The sequence below is a fragment of the Dermacentor andersoni genome, chromosome 6 (assembly GCF_023375885.2).
Source record: "Dermacentor andersoni chromosome 6, qqDerAnde1_hic_scaffold, whole genome shotgun sequence".
NCBI classification, from domain to species: Eukaryota; Metazoa; Arthropoda; class Arachnida; order Ixodida; family Ixodidae; genus Dermacentor; species Dermacentor andersoni.
In genome coordinates, this window is record NC_092819.1 from 137,613,519 (window position 1) to 137,637,322 (window position 23,804).

The window sequence follows — 23,804 nt, forward strand, 5'->3', positions numbered from 1 at the left end:
GAGACTACAAAAGATGTTTGTTCCCAAAGTGTCGGGAGGCAAAGGACATGTGGCTCCAAACAAAGTGGTAGCAAAAAAACAGTAAAAAAGAAATCAAAAATAAACTAAACTACACATTTGCTTTCTTTCCTAAACGGGGACTAACCCATGGACAGAATACAACATGTGGATCGCTGCGATGAGTCAGAGACGAGGAAGTACTGTCTTCATCCTCTAAGAAGTGGGGAGGGAAAAAAAAAGAAACGTCCTTTCTATGGTAGCGGAAGAGGAAGAACATGTGGGTGGCTGTGATGAGCCGCCCCTAAAGCAGCGCTTTCCCCAGTCTCGAGGGACTGTCGTCGTTTAAGCTAAAAAGACTCTACTCTACTGTGCGAAGGCGCACGCAACACAATAGTGGTTCCAGAATAAGAGAGAGAGAATATGCGGACGTGTCAGCATGGAGCAAGCTCGTTTTACATGCATCGTGGTTAGATTACAAGGAATTTCCTTTTGGCTATAACCACATTGTTCTAATCAGAAGCCAAGCGTGTGAGTTTACCGCTGCTTTCATTAAAACCTGAGGCGGCAGTGTTAAACTTATAGATAAGATAGGACTCACAAATTTCCCACTCGTGGTGTGAGCGGAAGCCTGATTCCAATATTGTCACTTTTAGGCCATTCAAAGAGTGACTGGGAAGGCTGACATGTTTGGATACGGGATTCAAAAGAGATTTTGCATGTGACCTGTGGTTATTAAATCGTATCCTGAAAGGTGTCTTTGTCTGACCAATATACTGTTGATTACAAGCAGTACATTCAAGAAGGTAGACCACATTGGTGGTGTCACATGTTAAGTTTTTTTTTTTTTTTATTTGAACAGAGAAGTTGGACGCAGTACTGATTACCTTCTGTGTAGTTCTCGCGCGAGGACAAACCAGGCAACGTGATTTGTTGCAAGGCATAAGCCTGTGCCATGGCTAGGATTTAGGACCGACTTGGTCAAAGTATCCCGTAAATCTTTATTTTTTCCCATAGACGACTTGGGGCAGCTCCACAAATATGCACTTAAGGCGGTCACTTTGACAAAGGTTGTTATGGTGCTTTCTAAGAATGGCTGAAACCTTCAGCACCGAAGAAGAGTGTGTAAGGATTAAATTTGTTTATTGTTTACTATTAGGTGGTTTAGCTTTAAGTATATCAGCACGGTTGAGCTTGCGAGCTCAAGTTACAGCATCATCAATTAATTATCTGCTCTGGGTATTTCTGCTTCAGAAGAACGTCTTTCATTAGCGCTCGGTTAGCACTGAAATCTTCCTTGTTCAAACATATACACTTAAAGCGGTGTGCTTGGCTGTACGGAATGCCCATCTTGTAGTGTCTGACACAACTACTGTAGAAATGCAAATACTGGTGGGTGTCCGTGGGCTTCCTGTAAAGTTTCGTAGTTAATCTGCCTCCACACAGTGAGACGGTTACATCCAGAAAGTTAACCCTGTCCTGCGAGTAGTGGTGAAGAAAGGAAATAGTGGGCTGAGCACGACTGAAGTAAGTTAGAAATTTGAAGAGATCTGTTTCCCCACGAGGCCAAATCATAAAGATGCCATCAATAAAACGCTAGTAGTAGAGCGACTTTAAGCTGCAAGATGCAAGGAATTCTTCTAGTACAGCCATAAAAATATTGGCATAATTAGGACCAATTCTCGTTCCTATTGACGTTCTGCTTACTTGCATGTAATGCACCACATTAAACTCAAAATTGTTTAGTTCAAGAACCAACTTAAGGAATGTGCATACTGTATAGCAGTGAACGGGCTTATCGACTGGCAATTCTTCACATGCTGATAGCACCGCCTTTATCCCATCAGCATTAGGGATATTTGTGTACAGAGAACGAACATCGAAAGCAACAAGTAGCATTCAGGAGGTTCTTCCAAGTTCTTGTCGTCGGAAAGAAAATGGTTGGTACCCTTTACAAAAGACGAAAATGTAGTTATTACGTGAATTAGGCTGTCAACATAGCGCAATACATTTTCAGTGACAGTGCCTACACCGGAAACAATGAGTTGGCCCGAGTTATTTTCTTTATGAATCTTGGGTAGGAGATAAAATCTTCCCACTAGAGGACTGAGTGGTGTGACAGTTTTCAATTGCTCTATTTTATCCTTACTAGTTTGGTGATTCTTTCCTTTATCTCAAGTTTGAAAGCTTGAGTAGGTTCATAAGTTAGTACCTGATAGAATGAAGAGTCAGATAGTTGTCTGTTGGCCTCCTTAACATGGTTATTCTTGTCCGTCATCACTACTGCACCTCCTTTGTTGGCAGATTTAATCACAAGATCTTGCTTGTCGTTTAATTCATCCATGTGCTTTTCTTCAATAGACATGTTGCGTCGAAAGCAGTATGTTGTACTGCTTTTATATATGCAGACACTTATCGCGCTGTGGAGGAGGTAGTGCAAATTATTCCCGAAGTCTCACATTTCTTGCAGAGTTGCCTAAACCTTTAAGAAGCTGAAGTTAACTAAAGCCTCCAGTGGCCATGCAAAAATTTTGACTTCTTTAGAGAGCGCTAAGCCAGGCTGCAAAAATGTTCAAATCTAGACAGGTTCACAACATTCTCAATCATTTTGTTGTTTTGCAAGGGTGCTTTATGGGAGGCATATTGTCCTTTTATCCCAGCTGGTTAGTGTAAGGACCAACATTGTAATGAGAAAATTTCCTTGCTTTAATTTTTTAGAGTGCTGACACTTTATTGGATTCATAGCGAACTTTTCCTGATGACTCCTCCGATGTTAGGTTCTGTTTGAGTAATTTCTCCTGCCTACATAGCGACTCCATATTTGTTTTATAGTGATGTATAATGATTGAAACAAGTTCGAACAATGTATCTTTAAGAACATTCTGTTATTTGATTTTGTTAGTAACGGACATGTCCGAAGTGGCTGGCTTGAAATTAATCCTTAGGCCTTTAAGAATAATCGAGCCATTCAAGTAACGTGCAAGGGCGGAAACATGCAATTCTGAGCAGATTCTTTTTGCTGATAATTTCCTTAGCTTTAAGAAAGCCGTCAAGACTGGGAATCAAGCTGTCTTACACCACTGTATGGTGGGCATAGTCAGGCATCACTTTTCTTGGCGGCACCTTGACCGGCATCCTTGCCAAGGTTGTAGGTAGGTGGATCGGAAGGAGCCTTCTTTGATTTGGTTCGCACTGTTGGAGCCTTGTGGCTGTGCTGGATGGTCTTGGAAGTTTTGTCTGATGTACCCGTTGGGTCGGCAGTCGTCGAAAAACAACCACTTGCAGCTGCTACCTCAACTGCCGTAGAGGAACGACCTTGCAAGCGAGAAGTTTTTTTACTTAGTGAAGGGACGGTGTTCTTGTCCATAACGGAAAAGTCACGCCACTCTGGGGAAGTGTAGCGACCTTTTCGGAAACAGAGGCCCTGGATGTGACTGGCTGTGAGGGCTGCACCTTCACAACTTGTATGTAGTCTGTGCAGCGTCTCGCAAAATAAATGTTGATTCCTTTCCAAAGAGACATTTTTCAATGCATTTGTACCTTGTCACTACGGAAACTTGCTATCTGAACAATGTACAGGGTGAAAACGTAGAAAGCCTGTACAATCCCATCTCGTTGCGTCTGTTTATTACGAAAAGGACTACTTCGAAATGTAGCGGAATGCCCCGTGCACACTGGCCATGCGCTTACGGCCAAATGCGTGCGGCGTGCTGCCAGCGTCTCCATCTCTTCCTCCACATCACTCGCTTTTATAGGCTCAGTACTTACAAGCTCTCCATACGCACAACCAACTACTGAAAAGTGAGCACCTTGTTACTCATTCTATGCACTCTAGCACACTTGCAAGCGTTACGTTAGGTTAGGTGTACCTAATGAGCAGAGCATGTGTATGTCAGCGGAAGTACAGCCTGCCACATTTTTCATAACGTTGTATGAGCGCCGACCGCATAGCACGTACGTGAGTGCCATATACTCATGATATTGGCGATAGTACATGCACGCGCACAGAGCACTCTCCAGCGCGAGCATCGTCTGTGTCGCTGTTAACTTCGGGAGGTGACCTTTACAGTAGGTACGTGACACTCCATCAAGTCACGAACATGAATTTCGATGTAACCTCCAAATGGACATTTTAGAATAAATGAATATGTCAGTAACACATTAAATAAAAGAAAATGTCAGCCTTAATTGGTCTGCAGCTGCTAAAGTGGCAACTGCCTGCACAAAAATCCTCCAGAAGGCTTTCCTTCTGAGGAACCCTTATGGGTTTCTTTTGTAGCTTCCTGCTACAGTCGGTTCGATGACAATTTTCTTTTCGTATAGCAAAACTTGAGAATGCTGTAGACATTTTGTCTACAGCATTGTCTACAGTGATCACAGCAATGGAGTGACTTAATCTGCCATGATGTCATGGTGTGTCCACCTTCTGGTTCCTAGAAACAAGTATCATAGTAAATTATTTAGGTCCCTCTGACGCCGGTTAGTTATTTTTCTAGGTATGAGAGGTTGGGACCTTCACGTAATGGACAAGAAGGTGACAAGGAAAAAAATTTCGACGTCAGTACTGCTTTAATGATGTTGAAAATAATGTAATGGTTGAAGTTTTCTTGTATGCGCTCTTCATGTGCCACCTTCACGATGGCAGCATTGGGCAGCACCAGCAGGCCGCTGGTTCCACGTGGTCGACGTTTGGCAAGGTATCACAGTCAGTGTGCCACAGCAGGTGCTAGCGTGATGGTGGCTCGCTGTCCTCCGGTGGAGCCCCTTCGAGGTCTCACCTCTTCAGCATTGGCTGGACAAATATTTTCCCTGCCCGTTCATCTCCTCGGAATCACCATTTGAGGCCCGTGTTTGTACCTTGGCTCCTTAGTTTCTGAAGAGTTAGACAAACAAGACAGCCAAGTGCTTCAATGAAAAAGTTGCATGGCATAACCGCTGTGAGCCAGACAGCTACAAAGGCGCTCTGTGTGAAAGTGGGTGTTTTAATACTCAGCAGTGCTTCAAAAGTAATCAGCATTTAAAAAAAGGACACCTGGTGTAATTAATTATAAAAGTGTTTTTCGAAGACAAAGAATGAAATGAGCTGAGGCGAGGCTTACTTGATCCAGTTCAATTCACCCGAGTCTTGGCGACATCAAATCCAATCTGTTTTCATGTTTCCAATTTAGTCTCAATTAAAGTAGCACTAAACAACAACTCAAAGTTAGATCAGGCAGAGAACATACCGGCACGTTCGCTGAGTTGATCAAATGATAAGTGCAACAGAGATTTCTCGTTTTGAATGCAAAAATAAAGTGCACTCCTTTACTTATATTGGATATTTTTTGAAACCACAGAATTTGTAAAAATTGCCTGTGGCAAGTAGCACAATTCAAGTCCTTCACCTGGACTGCTTAAAGAGACAAACATTACTTGCACTAGAAAACAGAATGCATAATTCACTTAAAGGGCACCTCACCAGGCCTGGCCATTTGAGCTGACAAGCGCAGAGCATACACTGCGCGATAACGATTGTGTCTGCAAAGTATACTACATCGCTATGCGCCGCGGAAAGACCTGAAATTTCAAACCAAACGCCGTTTTCCCTTTTCTTTGTGGCCGCGGCACTCCAAGCTAGAGGATGACGTACACGTGCTGGTGTGCCTACGTACACGTGTTTGCACTGTGACGTCGCTTGTGGTGACACATGACTTTGAGAATTATTCAAGACAACATCTTTATTTCTGTGATATGTTGCTTGAATAGATGAATTAAAGCTTACAGAAATAATAAAACACACAAACCGAATGTCTGCATGTTTTTGTTTTACTTCATACTGCAGCAAGAGAGATATACTTCCATTTTGTCTGCTTGTTCCCACGTCATCCAGCAGCACGCGAAGACACCAAAACTATGTAATTTTCTACCGCGTTCGGGATCATGCTCTGTGATCCACTTGTGTCTGCCTCAGTATTCTTGTAGCACTGACTTACACCGCTAATCATGTGTCTTCGTGCACAGCACACAAAATCGTGCGCTGCGCAAAAAAAACAAAAAACAATCACAACAGTTCGCGCATGATGCCGTCAACGCTGCGTCGCAAAAAGTGCAGTGCGCTGCAAAAAAGCGAGGAGAAAAAAAAAACATGAAGGCAGTACCCGTGACGTATGCATTGCACATCATCGAGGTCCGGTATGGGAGAACGCAGAGAAGGAATTTCACTTGCGGAGGCTAGACGGTGCAAGTGGAATGATTGTCTATGTTTGCGGTGAAGCTTGCCTCCTGAAATCATGGGTTCGCGACACTAAAATATTTGTTTCGGCTACTAATGAACCCATGTGAAAAATTTTTACGGCAAAGCGCTCCCTTGAGGACACATAACAACTTCCAGCATATAACCAAAATTTGCTACGGGGCCTCGTGAGGGGCCGTTTAACTAAGAATATTTTAACTAATTAAGTCTGTACCTGACTACTTTATGGGACATATTGCACTTTACAAATATAGCTGGTGAGTTCACAAGGTTTATCCACTTGGAATGAACTACTAGGATGATGTCAGTTTTGAGATACGATTCATTCCCACAGTGTGTGATGAAATACAATGGTGTTCCAGTTATTGTTGTAGTTAAACGCATAAAACAGCATTTTACGCATTGAAGTGTAAGTCTCAAAACTGGTGCCATCCTCTGAATTTGTTACTAGTGGATATGCCTTGCAGACTCATCAGTACCAATTCGTAAATTGCAGTATGTGCTGTGAAATAATTACTGATGCAATTAATTGATGTTTTGTTAATTAGCAAGTTATGCATTTCGATTTGTTGTGCAAATACTGTCTGGCTCTTTGAGCAATCCAGTTGAAGGATTAGAATTGCCCTATCTACCGCAGGCAATTCTTACAAATGTATACAGTCTAAGAAAAAGAAGAAGACCTAATATTTTTGCAAAGGTGACAGCACTGTACGAATGGTTTACTGACCTTAGTTTTTGTCTGCGTAGTGGTGGTACGGGTGACCACATCAGTTTGGGTGCTGGCCTTGACCTTGACGACATGGTGGTGTCCGGTCTTTGCGCGACTGCCTAATGTATGCACTTTATATGCGTTGGACCGAGCTGCCTGCAAAGAAGGAAAGGGGTGCCACCTTTGAGCTCCTGACAGCAGTCTCACTACTGGCTTAATATTAAAGGGGTCCTGAAACCCCTTCTTTAAAACTAAGAACACTCTGGAGGAACACTGTGGAGTGAACATACTCCCACTTGAACACTGGAAAAGGACTTCACAAAAGTGTGAAGAGCACGGTCTCTTATACTTCCTCCTCAACACAATATTTCCTCTCGTTAGAACTGTGCAGATAGCAATGTCCTGCCTGTTGGTCCTTCATCGCTTATTCTCCTCTTCGTGGTGCAGATTGGTGCCTCACGAAGGTGCCCGAGAGAGCGACACAGGAGCAGTGGCGGGATAAGCAGGACGCTGTAGAACATTGGAAACGTCTGCATGCATTTTGCTCAAGATCATGAACAATCATGAATTATTTCATTGGCTGGCATTCATAAGCTGTCACGCGAGTATGTGACACCAGAGATGGAGTGGGTAGTTCTGGAAATGTGGAGCAAAAGTGAGCAACCTTTTCTGCGATGTGGTGGGCACCATTATGTGTGCACTACGATATTTTAATCATGTGAGGCGCAAGTAATAACATGTCTAGAGTGACAGGAAAGGTGTCTCAGCTGCAGCCACACAAAAGCCGCCGAGACGTGCTCCGGCTCGGAACGAAAGGGAGAGAAATTTTGGCTAGGATGGGGCAGGGGGCGAGGAAGCGTGTCAGCAGCATAGCAGGTGTGATTACTTGCTGCTTAGCAGCCACATGCAGTTGTGGGCAGCGCTGGTGCCCTGCATATGTGGTGCAGGTTCCCCCTCTGGGCAACTGCTGTCGTGCCATTGTAAGCCTTTGACATCAAACAACCATTCTTGGTGTTCACGAAATCGTGGCGACAGGGTCCCCCACCACCCGTAACTTTTGTGCTGCTCCTTGCACTTGCACTCTGTCATTGAAAGTCTTGAAGGCACGCAGGTTTTATGTCCACTTTCCAAAGACTGTGTGCCATTGCAGTCGTTCACCGTTACAATGATTTTGCTTGTCCGCAAATGTATATTCCAGTTTACACGATAGTACCGCAGTCAAGTTGCTGGTGCTATCTTCTGGCACAGAGTATAGCTAGAAAGAACACCAGCTTTTCTACAATGACTAGCCACATTATAATTAACTGATGCTGGAAAGCTTTAGCAGCAAAATAATCATTAACATGGACATGGTGTTCTTTTGTTCATTTTCATCGACAATGCGCACGTGACACAAAAAAAAATGCCAACAGAACCCACTTCACAATGAATGTCAACATCTACGCAATTGACTTTGTAGTATCACAATCGCACACATTATTGCCACCAATTAAACACGTTATGTACGAGGTGTGTTTGCCACCAGGCTACTCTCCCACACTTCCTTCTGGACAAACTGCAGCATCTAGCAGCATTGCCACAAAACCCACGCATGGTGTATGTCTGAATATATTTATGATGAGGGTTCGATTCCACCCAGCACCGGTGAAATTTATAAGATGTTCCCTCTCCCTCATTGAAGAACTCAATTGCACATACACAGTGACCCAAGTTGGAGTGAATGAGGTTCATTGAAGAGTCTCAGCGTCCTATAACTAATGACCCAAGTTGGTTCAACAGCAGGTTTCGAACACTGTTCCCTCAGTACAGGAGTCCGCTGCTCTACCCATTTGACCATGGACTGACTACCCAGTGACCCAAGTTGGCAGGAAAGAAAAAAGTGCGTGAGGTATTTTAAAAATGCTAATTGCATTAAAACACTTCCAATGTACTGTGGTTGAAGAAAGCATCGTAAGATGTCATTAATAGCGTGTCCATGCTCATGGACAGCTTTCTGTGGCAACAAAGGAAAAACTACTATGACTGACCTTATTATGACCAATGCCAAACGGAGCATGAGTGATGGCACTGTAAGTCACTTCGGGGCAGCCAGGCTTAGTACATATGACAATCTTTATCTAGAAAGCAAAGTTCTTCACTGGTCAGGAACACGGGTGGTGCACTCCTCACACACTTGTCCGGACCAAGTTTATAGATATGAAAAGTTTCTTTTATCTCCATTTCCTGTTGCATCTTAGCTTTCCCTATGATGGACATGTTGCTAAAGAGGGCAGCACAACCACACTGTTCACGACGTTTCAGAAGATTGCCGCCGATGCCCGTGGGATACAAACTGCTATGCTCACGCGTCCTCGCACTGACACACCTACCTGACTGCCCTATGTATTCTTTGCGACAGGTAAGCAAAAGCTTCGCTTTCAGGATAAAAGAGTGTTGAGTGTAGTAAGCATAATTACCTTGGAGTAATTTGTAGTGCTGTCACGCATGCTCCATTTGGCTTTAGGACACATCATTTTCATGATATAAAGTTGGTGGTTAGTCCAGCACCCTTCCCGCTCCTTTCTCTTTCTTTTTTCTCTGGTTTTCTTGTCGTTTACTAGCGTTCGACTATGTTATACTAGGTTAGAGCTCACCCAACAAGTCGCTCTTAAGGGTGAGAGTATGTACACACAGGGCTATGAGTGAAATTAAATGTGACAAATTTTGGGCAAGTGCAAAGGCAGCAAAATTCAAGGCTCTTTTGGTGCTGAAATCGTCGCTTGATTACAATTTATTGCCATATGGATTTGCACGATCACTCAGTTTCCTGGTACATGCAGCATCAAACAGTCTTTCATCGCCATTTCTGGAACATGTTGTGCACTATGGTCACTGTGCTATTTCTAGTGCACACATTTGCATCTGCAAAATGGTCTTTAAGAGTGGAACCTATCCTAAGCATGTTAGCACAAACTACTGGAACAGACATAAACACAATACGAACACTAAGTGTTCTTCCTTGTTTCTGTCTGTTTCCAGTATTTTTGTGCTAACATAACTTATTTAATTTTACTAAACAGTTATTGCCCCTGCCACTCATTTGCCGCTTTTATTTAGAGACCGTGACAGTTGAATGTTTATTTAAAACTAATTATGTTGCGTTGATGGTTTGAACTCTGTATCAGATCTGATGCAATCTGCGTGTGCTGATGCACCATCACATGGAGCTGTTTCTTCACACAACTACAAGTCATTATTTAAGGGACACTAAAAGTTAATATTAAGTCAACGTGGACTGTGGAAATACCATCTCAGAAACCTCGAAACGCTTGTTTCATGCGAAGAAGAGACTTTTTTTACAGAGAAAATGCGTTCTGAAGCGTCCGCGTACCTCTCGCGCAGTTCAAATCGCCCGCCCTCCGATCGAGGAGTGGTGATGTCATGGTATAGTGACGTTCGCCGTCGGTGAGTAAAACGGCGCCCGCAGACGGCGCTACGGCTTTCCCGCGCAAAACGCCAACGCGCGGCCAGAAACGGAGTCAAGACAGAGCCGACAGCAGCGCTAAAGCGGAACTATGGTGGCTAGCGGAAGGGAAAGCGCGCGACTATAAGCTGGTTCTTTATTTTATGACGCCAACTTTGACGCTCGTTGCAATGGACGACCCTGAGAACGACACATTGGCTCGCGATGCTGGGCTCGACTTCAGCGATTTAAGCGCTGATGAACGTGACCTGCTGCTGAGGGCTCGCGCTGCCTGCGTCGTTGCGTACTACTACTACGACTGCAACTGTATGTCATCCACGGCTGTACAGTACATATTCGCACATTTGTAGCTTTTCCTTCGTGAATACCAAATGCTGCACTCACCGCCCCGTCTTCGACCTGCAGTTCTTGCGCTTCGGAGAATGCAGGCAAGACCGACGGAACAGCGCTACGGGAAAGCATTGCTTTGTAAGGCACTCCACACGACTTCAGTAAGTCGGCGTTGAACTCGTAATCGTCTGGACGAAAATGCAGCGAGCACACGATGCGATTTTTTGGCTCTTTGCCAACACGCTGTGGCAGAGGTATGGCACTTAACCACTTCGAACGGAGAGGTTCATTCGTTGGCACACAGTGATAAGTAACTTTGGATTCGCCGCTGCAACTGCCCTTGGCCAAGTTCCGCGGACCGTTCGCACATCCCACGACATCACATGGACGTGGCATTCTCGCTGCTTGTTCCAAATGCAAGTTTCGCGAGCCAGCAGAACCAGCGCAGCACGACGCGATAACGACACAACTGAAACTCCAAAGCGCGCGCGGCGCAGAGTTGAGCGCGCAGAGTCGAGCGAAAACGAGACCTTTCGACCACCCACACTACTGAAGGGTAACGTCGAAATGTTATTTTTTCTTAGAATCGAACAGAAGTAGACAAGTAGCATTTTCTTCCGTCCTATAACCTAATGAAATGATCTTTTTAATAGGAGTAGTTCAGTACTACTAACATAAATTATGACGAGTAGTGCCTTCGTCATCGGGCTAGTACCGGAATGTCGCTGGGGGGTCTCAAATCGTGTCATGCATTTACCTCAATTTCTCGATTACTAAAGCTCTGTTCGCGATTATATTGACGCCTTACTAACTTTTACTTTATAGTAACATTTTTTTAACCAAAGCAAGCATCTTGGAAGCAGTTTTGCTAGGTGAAAGCAAAATTTTGTCGAGTACCGAACTGCTCCAGCGAATGCTTCATTTTTGGTATTTTCCGCTATGACAAAAAACTCAAAAACAGCTTTTGCGCCACTTCAGATACTCACTGCGCCAGAGCTCGGATGCGACTGCCGCCCAGTGCATTACTTAGACCCCTCCCCCCTCCTCTTTTTTTTTTTTTTTTAAACAAATTCTGCCTCCGGGGCGCACGCTACTGACGACTGCAGTGCCAGTAGCATGCTTACTTTACGGACCAACCGTGTAAGGAATGCTCATAAAATTAATTACTCATCAGGAGAAATAAGCCTAAACTTTAGAAACTAAGACATGAGTTTGTTACACCGCAGAAATGAAGAGTGATAAAGCATTAAAATGTTTGATTTGGACTTGGCAAATAATTTATCCCAGAAGTTGAAACTGTAGTCTGTTTCTGATTGCCATTGACACACTGCTGCTGTCACAGAAGAAAGCATTCCTCAAAGGTGTACAGACAGCCTAAGAGTGCTTTTGATTGACCATTGCAAAAGTAAAAAAGGGAAGCAACTGCAAAATAACGAAGGCATTTGTGTTTTACGTGCCATGATGCTAAGTGCAAAAGCTTGGATAGGACGGCACCGTCTACTGGCTTATCAACGGCAAAGTGATATTCCCGAAAGTGATGAACTACCGTAAGTACTTGTGATCTTTCGGACAGCGACCTTTAATACGGGTGTCACACGGTGCACTTTCAATCGCAATTGAACCCAATCGGGATCGCATTTATCCGTCGCGATTGGCTCCTTTGCGCAACCTGCGGGAGGCAGCCAATCGCGGTCGAGGTCTCGATTGCGATCGAAAGTGGCCGCGTGTTCGCGGTGCCTTTGTTATAGTTCGAAGCGATGCTTAACGTGATTGGACATAGTAGCATTGAATAAGAACATCTATCGTAGGCACCACACGCAGTAGCGGTTGACACAAGTGTGGTTTAAGCTCACCTCTTCGCTTGGAAGAAGGAGCGTCGGTACAGCATTCGACTTCAGGCGCACTTTAACCGCATACTTCGTTTTTTGGTACAATCGCTCATAGTCATCCGGGGCGAAGTGCCGCCCACAAACGAAAACTGCTGCGTTGTTGCAGTGCTTGCAGTCTCCCGGGAGGCCACTACGTTGAAGCCACACGCGGCGAAGGCAAGTGTCGCGTGGAGCTGGATGCAGAGCAACGTTGTGTTTCGACTGTAGAGGCCTCGCGTTGTCCGTGCAACCGAGTACGGAACAGTGAAGCGCCGAGTTGCTCATTCTGTTCGCGAGACTGCCGAAGTGCAGATCTTTTTCCCCCCCGCAAAGCAGCTTCTCTTCTCGCAAACACGGCGGCGCATACTCCATAAACTACCAACATGCTACACGCGCAGCCGCCTATACAAACTGGCGGGGCTACGCGACTCGCATCCAGTGTTGCCAGGTTGGACAAGGCGGCGTAGCCCAAAGCTAGAGAAATTGTTGGCAAATATAACCATTTTTATTTGTATATACATTTTCGCGTTCTACCAAGGCAATCCCTTTTTCCACAACCCGTCGTAACAAAACCTCCGTGACGGTCGACCCTTGACATCATGCTTGCACACAGAGCACTTTTTGCATACATTTTGCATGGATGACTTTTTGGTTGGCCCCGGAAACTCGTGTTCCGGCGATGAATCTCGAATGTAAGCACGAACAAAAAACTTGGAGGAAGCTTCGCCTTTCTTTAGCTCGAGCGCAACTCCGACGCGGTCTATTCAAATACATGTAAAACGCAAAAAACGTTTTTCTGAGATAACCACTCGAACGATTTTAATGAAATTTGTTGCATTTGAGAGAGAAAGTTAAATTCTAGTGACTGTTGGCAGCGGAATTTTCATTTAGGTCCTGAATTTTGTTATAAAGATTTTCAAAAATTTGAAAGTTCGAAAAAATAGAAGCACGAAGTTTACAGATTCATAGCTCTGCATAAAAAACAGATATCGCGGTTCTGTAAACGGAATCCATTAGATAATTGAAAGCGGACAAATTCGATAGGTCATTTTATGTCTTACGTGAATTTGTTACGTTGTTTTCAAGGGTTCTGCAAGAGCTGTATTTCCATATTATTAAATTTATTGAGATTCATGTGTAACATATCAATTTTGTCCGCTTTGGATGTACAGTACTATTAGATGCAATTCACGGAATTGTATTATCAATTTTAGTTGTTGAGTTACAGAGTTGTAAACTTGATAAAGCTAAAGCTTCCTCTTAAGAGGCCTAATTACATGTAAAAAGAGAATTCGTTTTTCTCGGCAACCACTGCATCAAATTTGATGAGGTTTGTCCCACTTAAAAGAAAAACTTAAAATCTAGTGACTGTTCGTTCCGAATTTTTTAGTTAGGTCGTCAATTCTTCATTAAAAATTGGAAAAGATCAAAAATTTTCGTAAGATGAAACTATCAAGTTTACAACTAACTCGGCAATGGAAAATGATATCACCATTCTGGGAACTGCATCTAATAGTACATCTAAAGCGGACAAAATTTATATGCTACACATGATTCTCGAAAAATTTTGTAATATGAAAATAAAGCTTCTGCAGACCCCTTGTACATTATGCAACGAATTTACGTAAGCTATAACTTGACATATAGAATTTGTCCGCTTTGAATGATCTAATAGATGCCATTTACAAAACCGCAATATCTGTTCTTGACGCAGAGCTATTAAATCATAAACTTTGTGTGTCTATTTCTTTCAAACATTCGAATTTTCGAAAATCTTTCTTCAAATATTCAGGCCCTAAATCGAAATTCCTCTTCCAACAGTCACTAGAATTTAACTTTCTCTCCCAAACGCAACAGATTTCATTAAAATCTGTCCAGGGGTTATCTCCGAAAAGCACTTTTGCGTTTTACATGCATTTGAATAGGCTGCGTCGGAGTTGGGCCCGAGCTAAAGCTTCCTCTTAAGAGTGGAACGCGATAGCATTCAAAGATCCCTGACTGCTGCTGGTGCTTCCCGGCAACTGCAGCTTATGTAACCGTAATGTTTACCTGCAAATGCAGGCAGATAACGCTGTGCACGAAAGCGAGCTTTTTTTTTTCTTTCTTTCTTTACTTCTTTTGTTCTTTCTCCCGCACAGCGGGCGCCGTAGATACAAGCGCCATCCAGATGGTGTTGCAAGAAAACGAGCGCACCGTTCCCACTAATGACGAATTTGGCAAATCGCACCGCTGCACACCGAGGTGCCCCAATGCGCCGTTTCATCCAATCATCGTCTCCCCAGGGCAGCCCGTTGCGCACCAGTGCTATTTGCCGTAGGGGTTTGTCATTTAGTTTACACGCATCAGAAATAAGTTTTCTCATATATTCAAATTACAGTCCTACGCTATCATGTCCGTAGGTTGTGTGTCAGTCGAACTTAACGGATTTTCTGGCGCATTTTACTCTTAGAAATTCAATTAATTCAGTAACGCCTATGCACCAGGCAGAAAGCCTGCGTGGTTTGGAATCATTTTTCTCATACACTGCAGACTCAAATAAATGTTTTACCAATCCAAGTCATACCCACAGCGACGCCAACACTGAGCACCGATACTGGAATTTCTGCAACATTTAACGCTGTCACATTAAAATTTATTTCGCAGGCAAAGGAAAATGGCAGTAAATGTTACTGTGAGAAACGTGGAGCAAGTCAAGAGCGGTACCGGGCATGATACTTCACCCAGAAATTATGGCCATGAACACACTGGATGTTTCATCTATCTTTGCTTCCCTTCTTTCATGCCGGTGCCATGATTGCCCGTACCTGTCTTATCTCTATCCCTTTCTGAGCATAGCCATGTTAATACACTGTATACTGTCGAACACCCTCTACTTCAGGCTCATTCCAATGCCCAGTGATCGGTTGTCTGATGACTGAAACTGATAAGGCGAAGATGAGACGATGTTGCTGGTGTGTAAATTCAAGTGCATCAAAGATGAAAGCCATCGGCACGGACAACGGTGCACTAAGGGGAGGGGGGGCATTTCGTGCACGCACACACGCACAGCTGCGCTGCCGGCATAGTCATCTAAAACATGGTTTTCGAAATTTATTTCTACTCAGTGAGAGCCACTTCTGAAGTGTGGGTTAGGGCAGCATGTATAGCCCAAATGTAGCCACACAGCCAACTCGCCCAAGTCGACGCTGAAAATTTTTTTCTGTAGCCCAGTTTGGTTATATATAGCCAAGCCTGGCAACAGTGCGAATCGCATGGACTTACTTATACCCTATGACTTGACTGAGTCTTGCTGCCAGAAACAAAGGCTATCCTCGCAATGTGCTCATGTGCTTCAATAATGTCTTTTCCGTTGTAGTTAGTTCTTTTTTTTTCCATCTTGTTTTTGTTTATAGTTCTTTCGTCATGTTGCAGCGAAGGCGCTGAAGTGGCCGGCTTTCATTGGAGCTACCTTGTACGAGCCTTAATTTTAACTGATTATGAACTGTAGGGGCACAACCATGTGCGTCTTAGTGTGCCACTTTATGAATACAGTTATGACCATCGTTGATACGGAGGACTCGACTAGAGCATCTAGTACACTTTAGACTCAACTTATAAACTTCTTTTTTCCAGTGCCAGGGAAGGGGAGTGGGGGGGGGAAGCCGAACCTTTTTTGCAATGCATTTGTGATTTATGCCTTGTCACTGTGGAAACTTGTTATCTGAACAATGAACAGGGTGGAAATGTTCAAAGCAAGCCTTTACAAATCCATGTACCGTATTTACTCGATTCTAAGCACCCCTTTTTTTCACGATCGTGATGCCCAAAGTGAGGGGGGTGCTTAGATTCGGAAAATCTAGAATGACCCCCCCCCCTCCCTCTTTTTGCTGCGACATCATAACGAGACGGGTGCGAGAAATAATATATTATTTTGCAAACATTCAAAAGAAAAATCGGTGCACACAGTGAACCCACCGCTTGTGTCGGATGCTCAGTTACTATCACTGCCACTCGAGTTCGTCGCACCGCTTGAACCACCGCTCTCGGTATCCCACAGCAGGTCGTCTTTCGTTCCATCGAAGTGGTTTGTGATTGAGCAGTTCTTAAAATGATTTGACCACAACGTCCACTTGGACCCGCTTCCAAGCGTCCGAAATCCACTTTGCGATGGTTGCTGGGAGCGCTTTCTGTAGCTTTCGCCATACATCCGTACAGTCCGACTGTACGGCGTACTCGCGCCGCGGACGCTGTGCCATTTCGGGACTCCGACGGCTCCGGCTCGATGACAGAGTGAGCAAGCGCGCTTGGCGGCCTTGGCTACGCGCGCTTTCTAACAAATAGGGGGGTGCTTAGATTCGCATGCAAACTTTTTCCCAATTTTTTTCGAGAAATAGAGGGGGGGTGCTTAGAATTGAAAAAATACGGTATTTAAAATAAATTTAAATACCAGGGTTTTACGTGCCAAAACCATGACATGATTATGATGCATGTCGCAGCGGAGGACTCCGGATTAATTTTGACTGCTTGGGGTTCATAACATGTACCTAATGCACGGTACACAGGCGTTTTTGCATTTCGCCCCCATCGAAATGGGACCTCCACGGCCGGTATTTGGTCCCACGTGCTCGGGCTTAGCAGTGCAACGCCAGAGCCACTACATACGTCACCATGGTGGGTCATGTATACTTGTCTGTTTAAATGGACAGGACCTATTCTCGATGAAAAATTGCTGAAGCCGCCCACACACTGGTAGCGTGCCACCGAAGGAACACCTACAACATAATATGTGCGCCGCTTTCCACTTTCAGAATGACCGCACTGGCCAGCGTCTCTTTCTCTTCCACCGCAGGGCCCATGTGATAGCTTCGGTACTTACTAGAGTTATCGTATGCGTTATACAGTAAGGCTATGGGGCTTAGTTTTTCAGCACGAAAGCATGGAACTCTACAGTGTGATGGCCGCGAGCCTCTATACGAAGATGATGAAAAGGTTCGACAAAATGAAAATATTGAGCTGAAGCAACCACAATACTAGGTGCTGGTCATCTTGGACGCAAATTTGTTACCTTTTTTTTGTTTTTTGCCTAATTGATTGCATTGGAGCCACAAATAAATAATTTCTAGGGCTACTAGGTTAGGATTTCAGAGATTTCCTATGTGGCTTCACAGTCACATGCGGAACGAAACAAAAAAGGCAGCTTCCGTGCGATTTATGGTCACGCTTTCAAATTGGCTCTTTGAATTGCACTTCTCTTTGTTGACATGGTCCTTATGCTTCTTTTTATTGAGAAACTTTTTGCAATGCTGAAGAGTGAGAGAGCACATGGGAACCACCTGGTATAAGCTCAAATGAAAAATTGCGTTGTTTCTTCAAAATGCATGCACTGAAGGAATAAAAGAGCAAGTGTGCCATTCTTCAAATCGTGCACACAAGGTGACGAGCTGCGGCTTGCTGAGGGCAGCAGTGTGCGTGGTTCGCATGCATGCTAACTACGCACATTGCTGCTAACCGCGCAAGTCACTTTAATATTGGTTATTCTAATCTGCAATCTAATGTTTGGAGACAGGCAGAGAGCAGTGTGGATCGGACAGAAAACTGGTGTTACCAATATTCTAGGGGGGAAAATGGAGCTGGGCAGGCCATGTAATGCATGGGGCAGATTGCGTGGGGCAGATGTAATGCATGGGGCATGAGTGGACCATTAGAGTTACAGAATTAGTGTCAAAGGTATAGAGGTGCAGTCAAGGAGAGGAGAAAATAAGGTGGGGTGATGAAATTAGGAAATTAGCAGGCACAAGTTTGGATCGACTTGTGTAAGACACCCCTGTCCTGTGCTGGCTTTAAGTGCCCCTAATTGAAGATCACTGGGAGAGGTCTTCGTGCTACAGTTGACATAAAAATAGGCTGATTGTGATGATAATGATCCTAATCTGGAGTATCTTGCAGGTTACTTTATTCTAATCTTTTATTTACACCGAGTAGTGTCCACCTAGTCTATTGGATGCTAACACAGCATGCTTGGGTGAAAATGAATGAAATGCTAGTACACGGCTGTAAAGACATTGCCCAACAAGAACTATATTAATGTCTGCATGATGCATGTGATAGCTAGAATAATGCTAGCACAACTGTTTGTGACTAAAACCATGTGTAAAAAGGAGATCCACTCACAAATGAGAAAATTCAAAGGTTCTGATATACCCAAACAAAAATGTGTGCGTGGCATCGACCGCTCTGTACATCTCTATCACTGCCTGCAGGCTAACGCACAATAAAAGCTGCAGCGCAGCACTTTTCACCTGAGACACAACACAAGCACATCTAGAAAAGCACAGATGGAAAACTTGTTGAAAAGTACCGACTAAGATGTTGTTCGACGATGGATTACTGCACTGCAAATCAAGATCAAAGAACGAGTTCTGTAGGTAGTTTCTGGTTGTATATTCAATTTTTCTTCACAAATAGCGCGGGAAGCAGTAATACAGAATCAGCAAGGGCTATTAGTGGGACAGAAAAAGTAACATCATGCATTATAAGGGCATTTTAGTGCGAAATACAAAAGTGTAAAGCCCCATGCCACTAGCAGATCACAGAAAGTAATGACCCCAACTGCCCCAACACAGCAACGCTCCTGCCAGCAAAGAAAGGAAGCGTGAACAGAGTCATAGACGGCTCACTCTCCATAAAGCACCTTCATGCACATTTTCGCCAACCAGGCAGCAAAAGCGGCAGCGGCACATGAATCCAGGGCCTTTAGCCCTGCATGATGCTACAAGCCTCTGAGCTCCCCACATCTAGTATCAATTTCATTTCTCAGGAGGCTACGGTGTCTTGATGTCGAGACGCAGTAAGTGGTCACATGGGCGCAGGCCATTTCGAGGTATTTACTAGGATGTCGAACGGAAAGAAATAATGGTTCGACTAAGTTCAGCACGGTCCGATTTCGTTCCGGATCAGTTCTTGTTTGGATAAATAAAAATTTATGTAAGCGGTTCACAACAAACAGTAAGCTTTTATCTTGCCCTATGGCAAAATGCTGGAGGGTGCTATCGACTATTGTGTGCCACAGGCTTTGCCAGGAGGTGGAAGAAATGGTCTTTCTGGCTCATGAGAGGCAGAAATCAATGTTCCTTACGGAGATATCAATAAAGTTTAATGCTGTTCAGTTGCAGCAGCCATAAAGACCGTCATCTTAGGCAGCGTTGTTGCAAGAGAATGCGGCACATGGTACAGTGCCCCAACGCGGCCTCCCTCTTTCTCGCATTCCCTTTTAGTATCGTCATCCGTACTGAGTTCGGGCAGAACAATAGAATTTCATAGGGGTATTTGAATACTAAAATTTTTCTAATCAAATTGCGACTATAAGTAGTTGACAAAAACAACAGTCCAATGTTGAGTAGAATACCGAATATTTCCTACTTCTAAAAAAAAAAAAAAAAAAGTGAGATTGAAAATTTCATGGAGCCTGTTTGGCAAGTAAAGGCTTGTTTACATTATCTGTTATGTGCACACTGTGATACAGTAGGATTAAACCTGGTGCATCATGACATTGAAAGTAATAAAAGAAAAGGAACAGGACATCCCAAATGCATGTAGTAAAGTGTATTTATAGTACTAATTGAAAAAGCAAGGGACAATATTACAGTGCTGCACATCATTTAGGATAAAATCCAAACTTGATAAAATTAAACAAAAAATAAGCTTATTTGTATAAATCGGAACAGCTACTTCATAGGCTGCCTAAGTCGAGACATTCTTACTCAACAGCTGTAACTATTACGTATAAGTGATCTCCTCCTTGTGTTGTCCAGGAACTCGATAGTCTGCACAAAGGAGTATTCGACAACTTCGAATAGTGAATTCTCAAATCGAAACTGTCCGATACCTATTCGAAATTTTGAATATTAAGACACACTAGTAAAATATGGTGTAGTATTCTGAGGCAGATCAGCCCACAGATTTGTTAACGCAAATTCTCGCGATCACAATTAAATTTGAAAATATTGCATCGTATTGGCCATGAGGATGCAGCATCGATTTGGTGCGCATTGAGATGCCAACAGCAGCCGCACGGTTCAATGTTGAGACCCCCCACTTTTTTCACCCTTTTCTTCTTCTTCCTTCTTTTTTTTTTTTTAACACTCATTCGAAGCATTACGCACACTGCTGAGATAGCTCGGATAAACTTTTTGCATTGTCATCATCACTGCAATTCTAGCAAAAACATTATTAAAATGACCTATCGGAAAGCAGCAAGGTCAGTGCACCTTGATAAGAATGGGTAACAACATTTTTCTCAACAACATGCAGTTTACAAATTCAGTGCTGAAATACAGAGTGTAGAGAAGGATTGGAATGATATAGTGGGTTGCCCTCTTCAGCGCTTTTGCTTGTGAATGCCGCTCGCGCTTGGAGTTCGTGCTGTGCTTAGACTTCACCGCTACGCTGCTCCTAGTCCGATCGAATAAACACTTTAACATTTGGTGGAGGTGCGGAGAAATTTTATGCACATGTCAGTGATAGAGTTCATTAGTGAGAATGCCTGTGTCTGCATGGGGTGGGCTTGCCTTCCGCATGGCTGCAGCAGAACCAGACAATTTTTGTTATGCTTCAAGTAATTGCTACTCAACTGGTGGTGACAGAATTAAGGCTTATGATACAGCACAAAATCGCATTGTATTACATAAATTACTACTCCAAACTTCTAGTATTTAGCAAAGGTAGACAGCAAGTGACATTTTGCTGTTTCTTGCTCTTTTCTTAAATAAAAGCAGGTAAAGACGATGCTTCTAAACCATGAACAACGGGAGTTTGTGCTAAACACCGCAACAATATTTCTTACTCCACCACACGTGGTGCAGAGCCTTGTGGTTGGAAAAGCATGGAAAAAAAACAGTCAAAATCACGGATATTGTGCCCCGGGAGCGATTTGCAAAAACTTAAAAGTGTTGTATACACTGCTTGTAGGCACCAAACATGCACTGAACAACAGCTCTGGAAAACAATAAAATCCTGTGCTGTTTACAGCTGTTGTTACCACGCATTGAGAAGGTAATGAAATTCATTATGGACTGCAATGTTATTGTGACAAGAAGTCGTGCTGATGAAGTAGTTTGTTTTCCATGTGTCCTGGCATGTCTGTTTTACTATTTTTCTAGTAATAGTAGCAAGATGGCCAAATTGGGAGCTCCAACAGAAACGGTAATTTTGCAGCGCCCTGGATAGACTATTTCGGCTGCGGAATGCAGCTGACAGGTCAGAGTTCAGAAGTGCAGGCGTCTCTCCCTGGGTGGTCATTCAGGTACCAGAACACATGTTTGCACCCAAACTGTACTAGCACAAACACCCCATCTCGCGCATAACACAACTCGTGAGTCATAGCGATCCACTCGTTGGGTGTGCCGACTGAAAAAAGTAATAATTTCAAAGGCTCTATCTAAGAAACGCCTGTCTGCAGTCTGTATGCTTGAACCGTTTCATGCCGAACAGGTAACATTTTTTTATTATTATTATTAAGGTTTAGTTTGGGTTCAGGCATATTCTAAGAATATCGGTTCAGGTTTGGTTCAACACCCTAGTCTTTATACTCGTGGTTTCACCCTGTTGCATCCCACTCTGCTATTTGTGAGGGCCGGCGTAGCACCATAGCAAATGGCCAAGCTTGCTGGAGTGAGTGTCGAAACATTGCAATATCCTGCTCCGACGTGACTACCTCCTTTATTATGATGCCATGACTTAGTAGAAATGAAACTGAAACTGGCTGTAGAAAAGGTATTATTGTAAATTATCCAGGGCGTCCCGAGGCTTTCGAGTATATTTTCTTGGGTTTAGAGGTTCCAGGCTTTCATCTACCAAAGGAAAAGTTGAAAATATCATAGAGAGAAGATGTTTCTTTCTTGGTATTCGCTTTCTCAGACAGACAATACCTTGCAACTTTTTGGACACTTACTACACTGGAATCTTTTATGCAGAAGTTGGTGGAGATAGAGCAGTTTTTCATCAGTTGTAGCTCATCAATACTGTTCTCCTTCACTGTTGTATTTACTTTCTTTCGAATTTTATTAGACAATTCTCTCTTTTGCTGCTAAAAGCTTCATAATTAAGAATGCTACCATTGCAGAGTTAACAGAAAATAGTTCATTGAAACATGAAGAAAGAATTAGCGTTGCAATGACTCTGGATGAGTAACAAGATGCAAAGTGGCAGGGTTATTACAAGCAAAGATCAGCCAGCAGTTTAGCAGGAAACACTATGTGCACCATGCACTCACACTTATAGTACATGCAACAGTATTGATTACAGCACTGCGATATTTTTTTTAACATAATGGAAACCATAATTATCAGCTTCAGCTTGCTCAGGTTTTGTCAAGCTTCAGTTCCAGTGCAAATAGGCTTTCTTTATATGGCAAACTAATTTTGTAACTGCAAATACAGCATTTGTATGCCGACTTTTATACTACCTAGCACCTGAGAAATGGTTCACATTCATGCCGATGCTTATAACCCTGCCCCTCTGCATCTCGTTACTCATCCAGAGTCGTTGCAACGCTAATTCTTTCTTCATGTTTCAATAAACTATTTTCTGTTAACTCTGCCCTTCATCATTGGCTTGGACACGGCTCAGTCACTGCCTAGGCACAATAAGTGGCTGATCCCAGCAATAACAGTGGCGTGGTAGCGTTCAAGCCAACCATGAAGAGTGAAAAGTATAGAAAATGAAATGGATCGTTAGAAAAGACGACCTCAGGTATCCAATATTTCAGCAATTGTTATTTGTACTCACAATGTCAGCTACAGTGTAATCCATCTGTGCTATAATGTTCTAGTACACAGCAGACTGATATAGCATACTTAAAATCTATACCATGGTTATAGTAGGTATACTGTAGTGGTGGGCTCCTTGTTAATTTTGATTGTCAATAGTTCTTTATCTTATACCATGCCCTTGGTTCATTGGCATTTTTTAATTTCGTCACCATTTCATGTAGTGAAATGGGTGCCTATGCAATGAGCAATAATTATTCATCTTACCAGGCCGGATACTCGAGTGTTGCATGTACTATAAGTGTGAGTGCATGGTGCACATAGTGTTTCCTGCTAAACTGCTGGCTGATCTTTGCTCGTATTTCGCATTGAGGTACCATTTTTCATGATGCATCATCACTTGTGACTCTATCAATATGCATACACACCACTTCAAGTAGCACAAACCTGTCTTCTAGGA

At 43.5% G+C, this 23,804-nt stretch overlaps 1 protein-coding gene and 1 long non-coding RNA gene across 4 annotated transcripts in view; one reads left to right on the forward strand and one right to left on the reverse strand.

The window, feature by feature from the left end:
• Window positions 1-23,804, forward strand: part of LOC126523557 (protein MMS22-like) — a 152,225-nt gene that overhangs the window by 24,316 nt on the left and 104,105 nt on the right. The window contains exon 1 of one of the 3 annotated variants that reach the window (XM_055066917.2): window positions 10,791-11,287. The exons of 1 other annotated variant lie outside the window; for it this stretch is intronic. In XM_055066917.2, coding sequence (XP_054922892.1) covers window positions 11,146-11,287 — 142 coding nt within the window. In that variant the 5' untranslated portion in view covers window positions 10,791-11,145. Of the gene's footprint in view, window positions 1-10,790; window positions 12,279-23,804 lie in introns of those variants that run through there. One more of the 3 variants, XM_055066918.2, reaches the window with a different exon arrangement.
• LOC126523572 (uncharacterized) lies at window positions 4,529-13,022 on the reverse strand. The gene is made up of 3 exons (XR_011895285.1): window positions 12,585-13,022; window positions 6,957-7,094; window positions 4,529-4,870 (listed from the first exon to the last, which is right to left on the reverse strand). It is a non-coding gene; the product is annotated as an uncharacterized lncRNA (long non-coding RNA).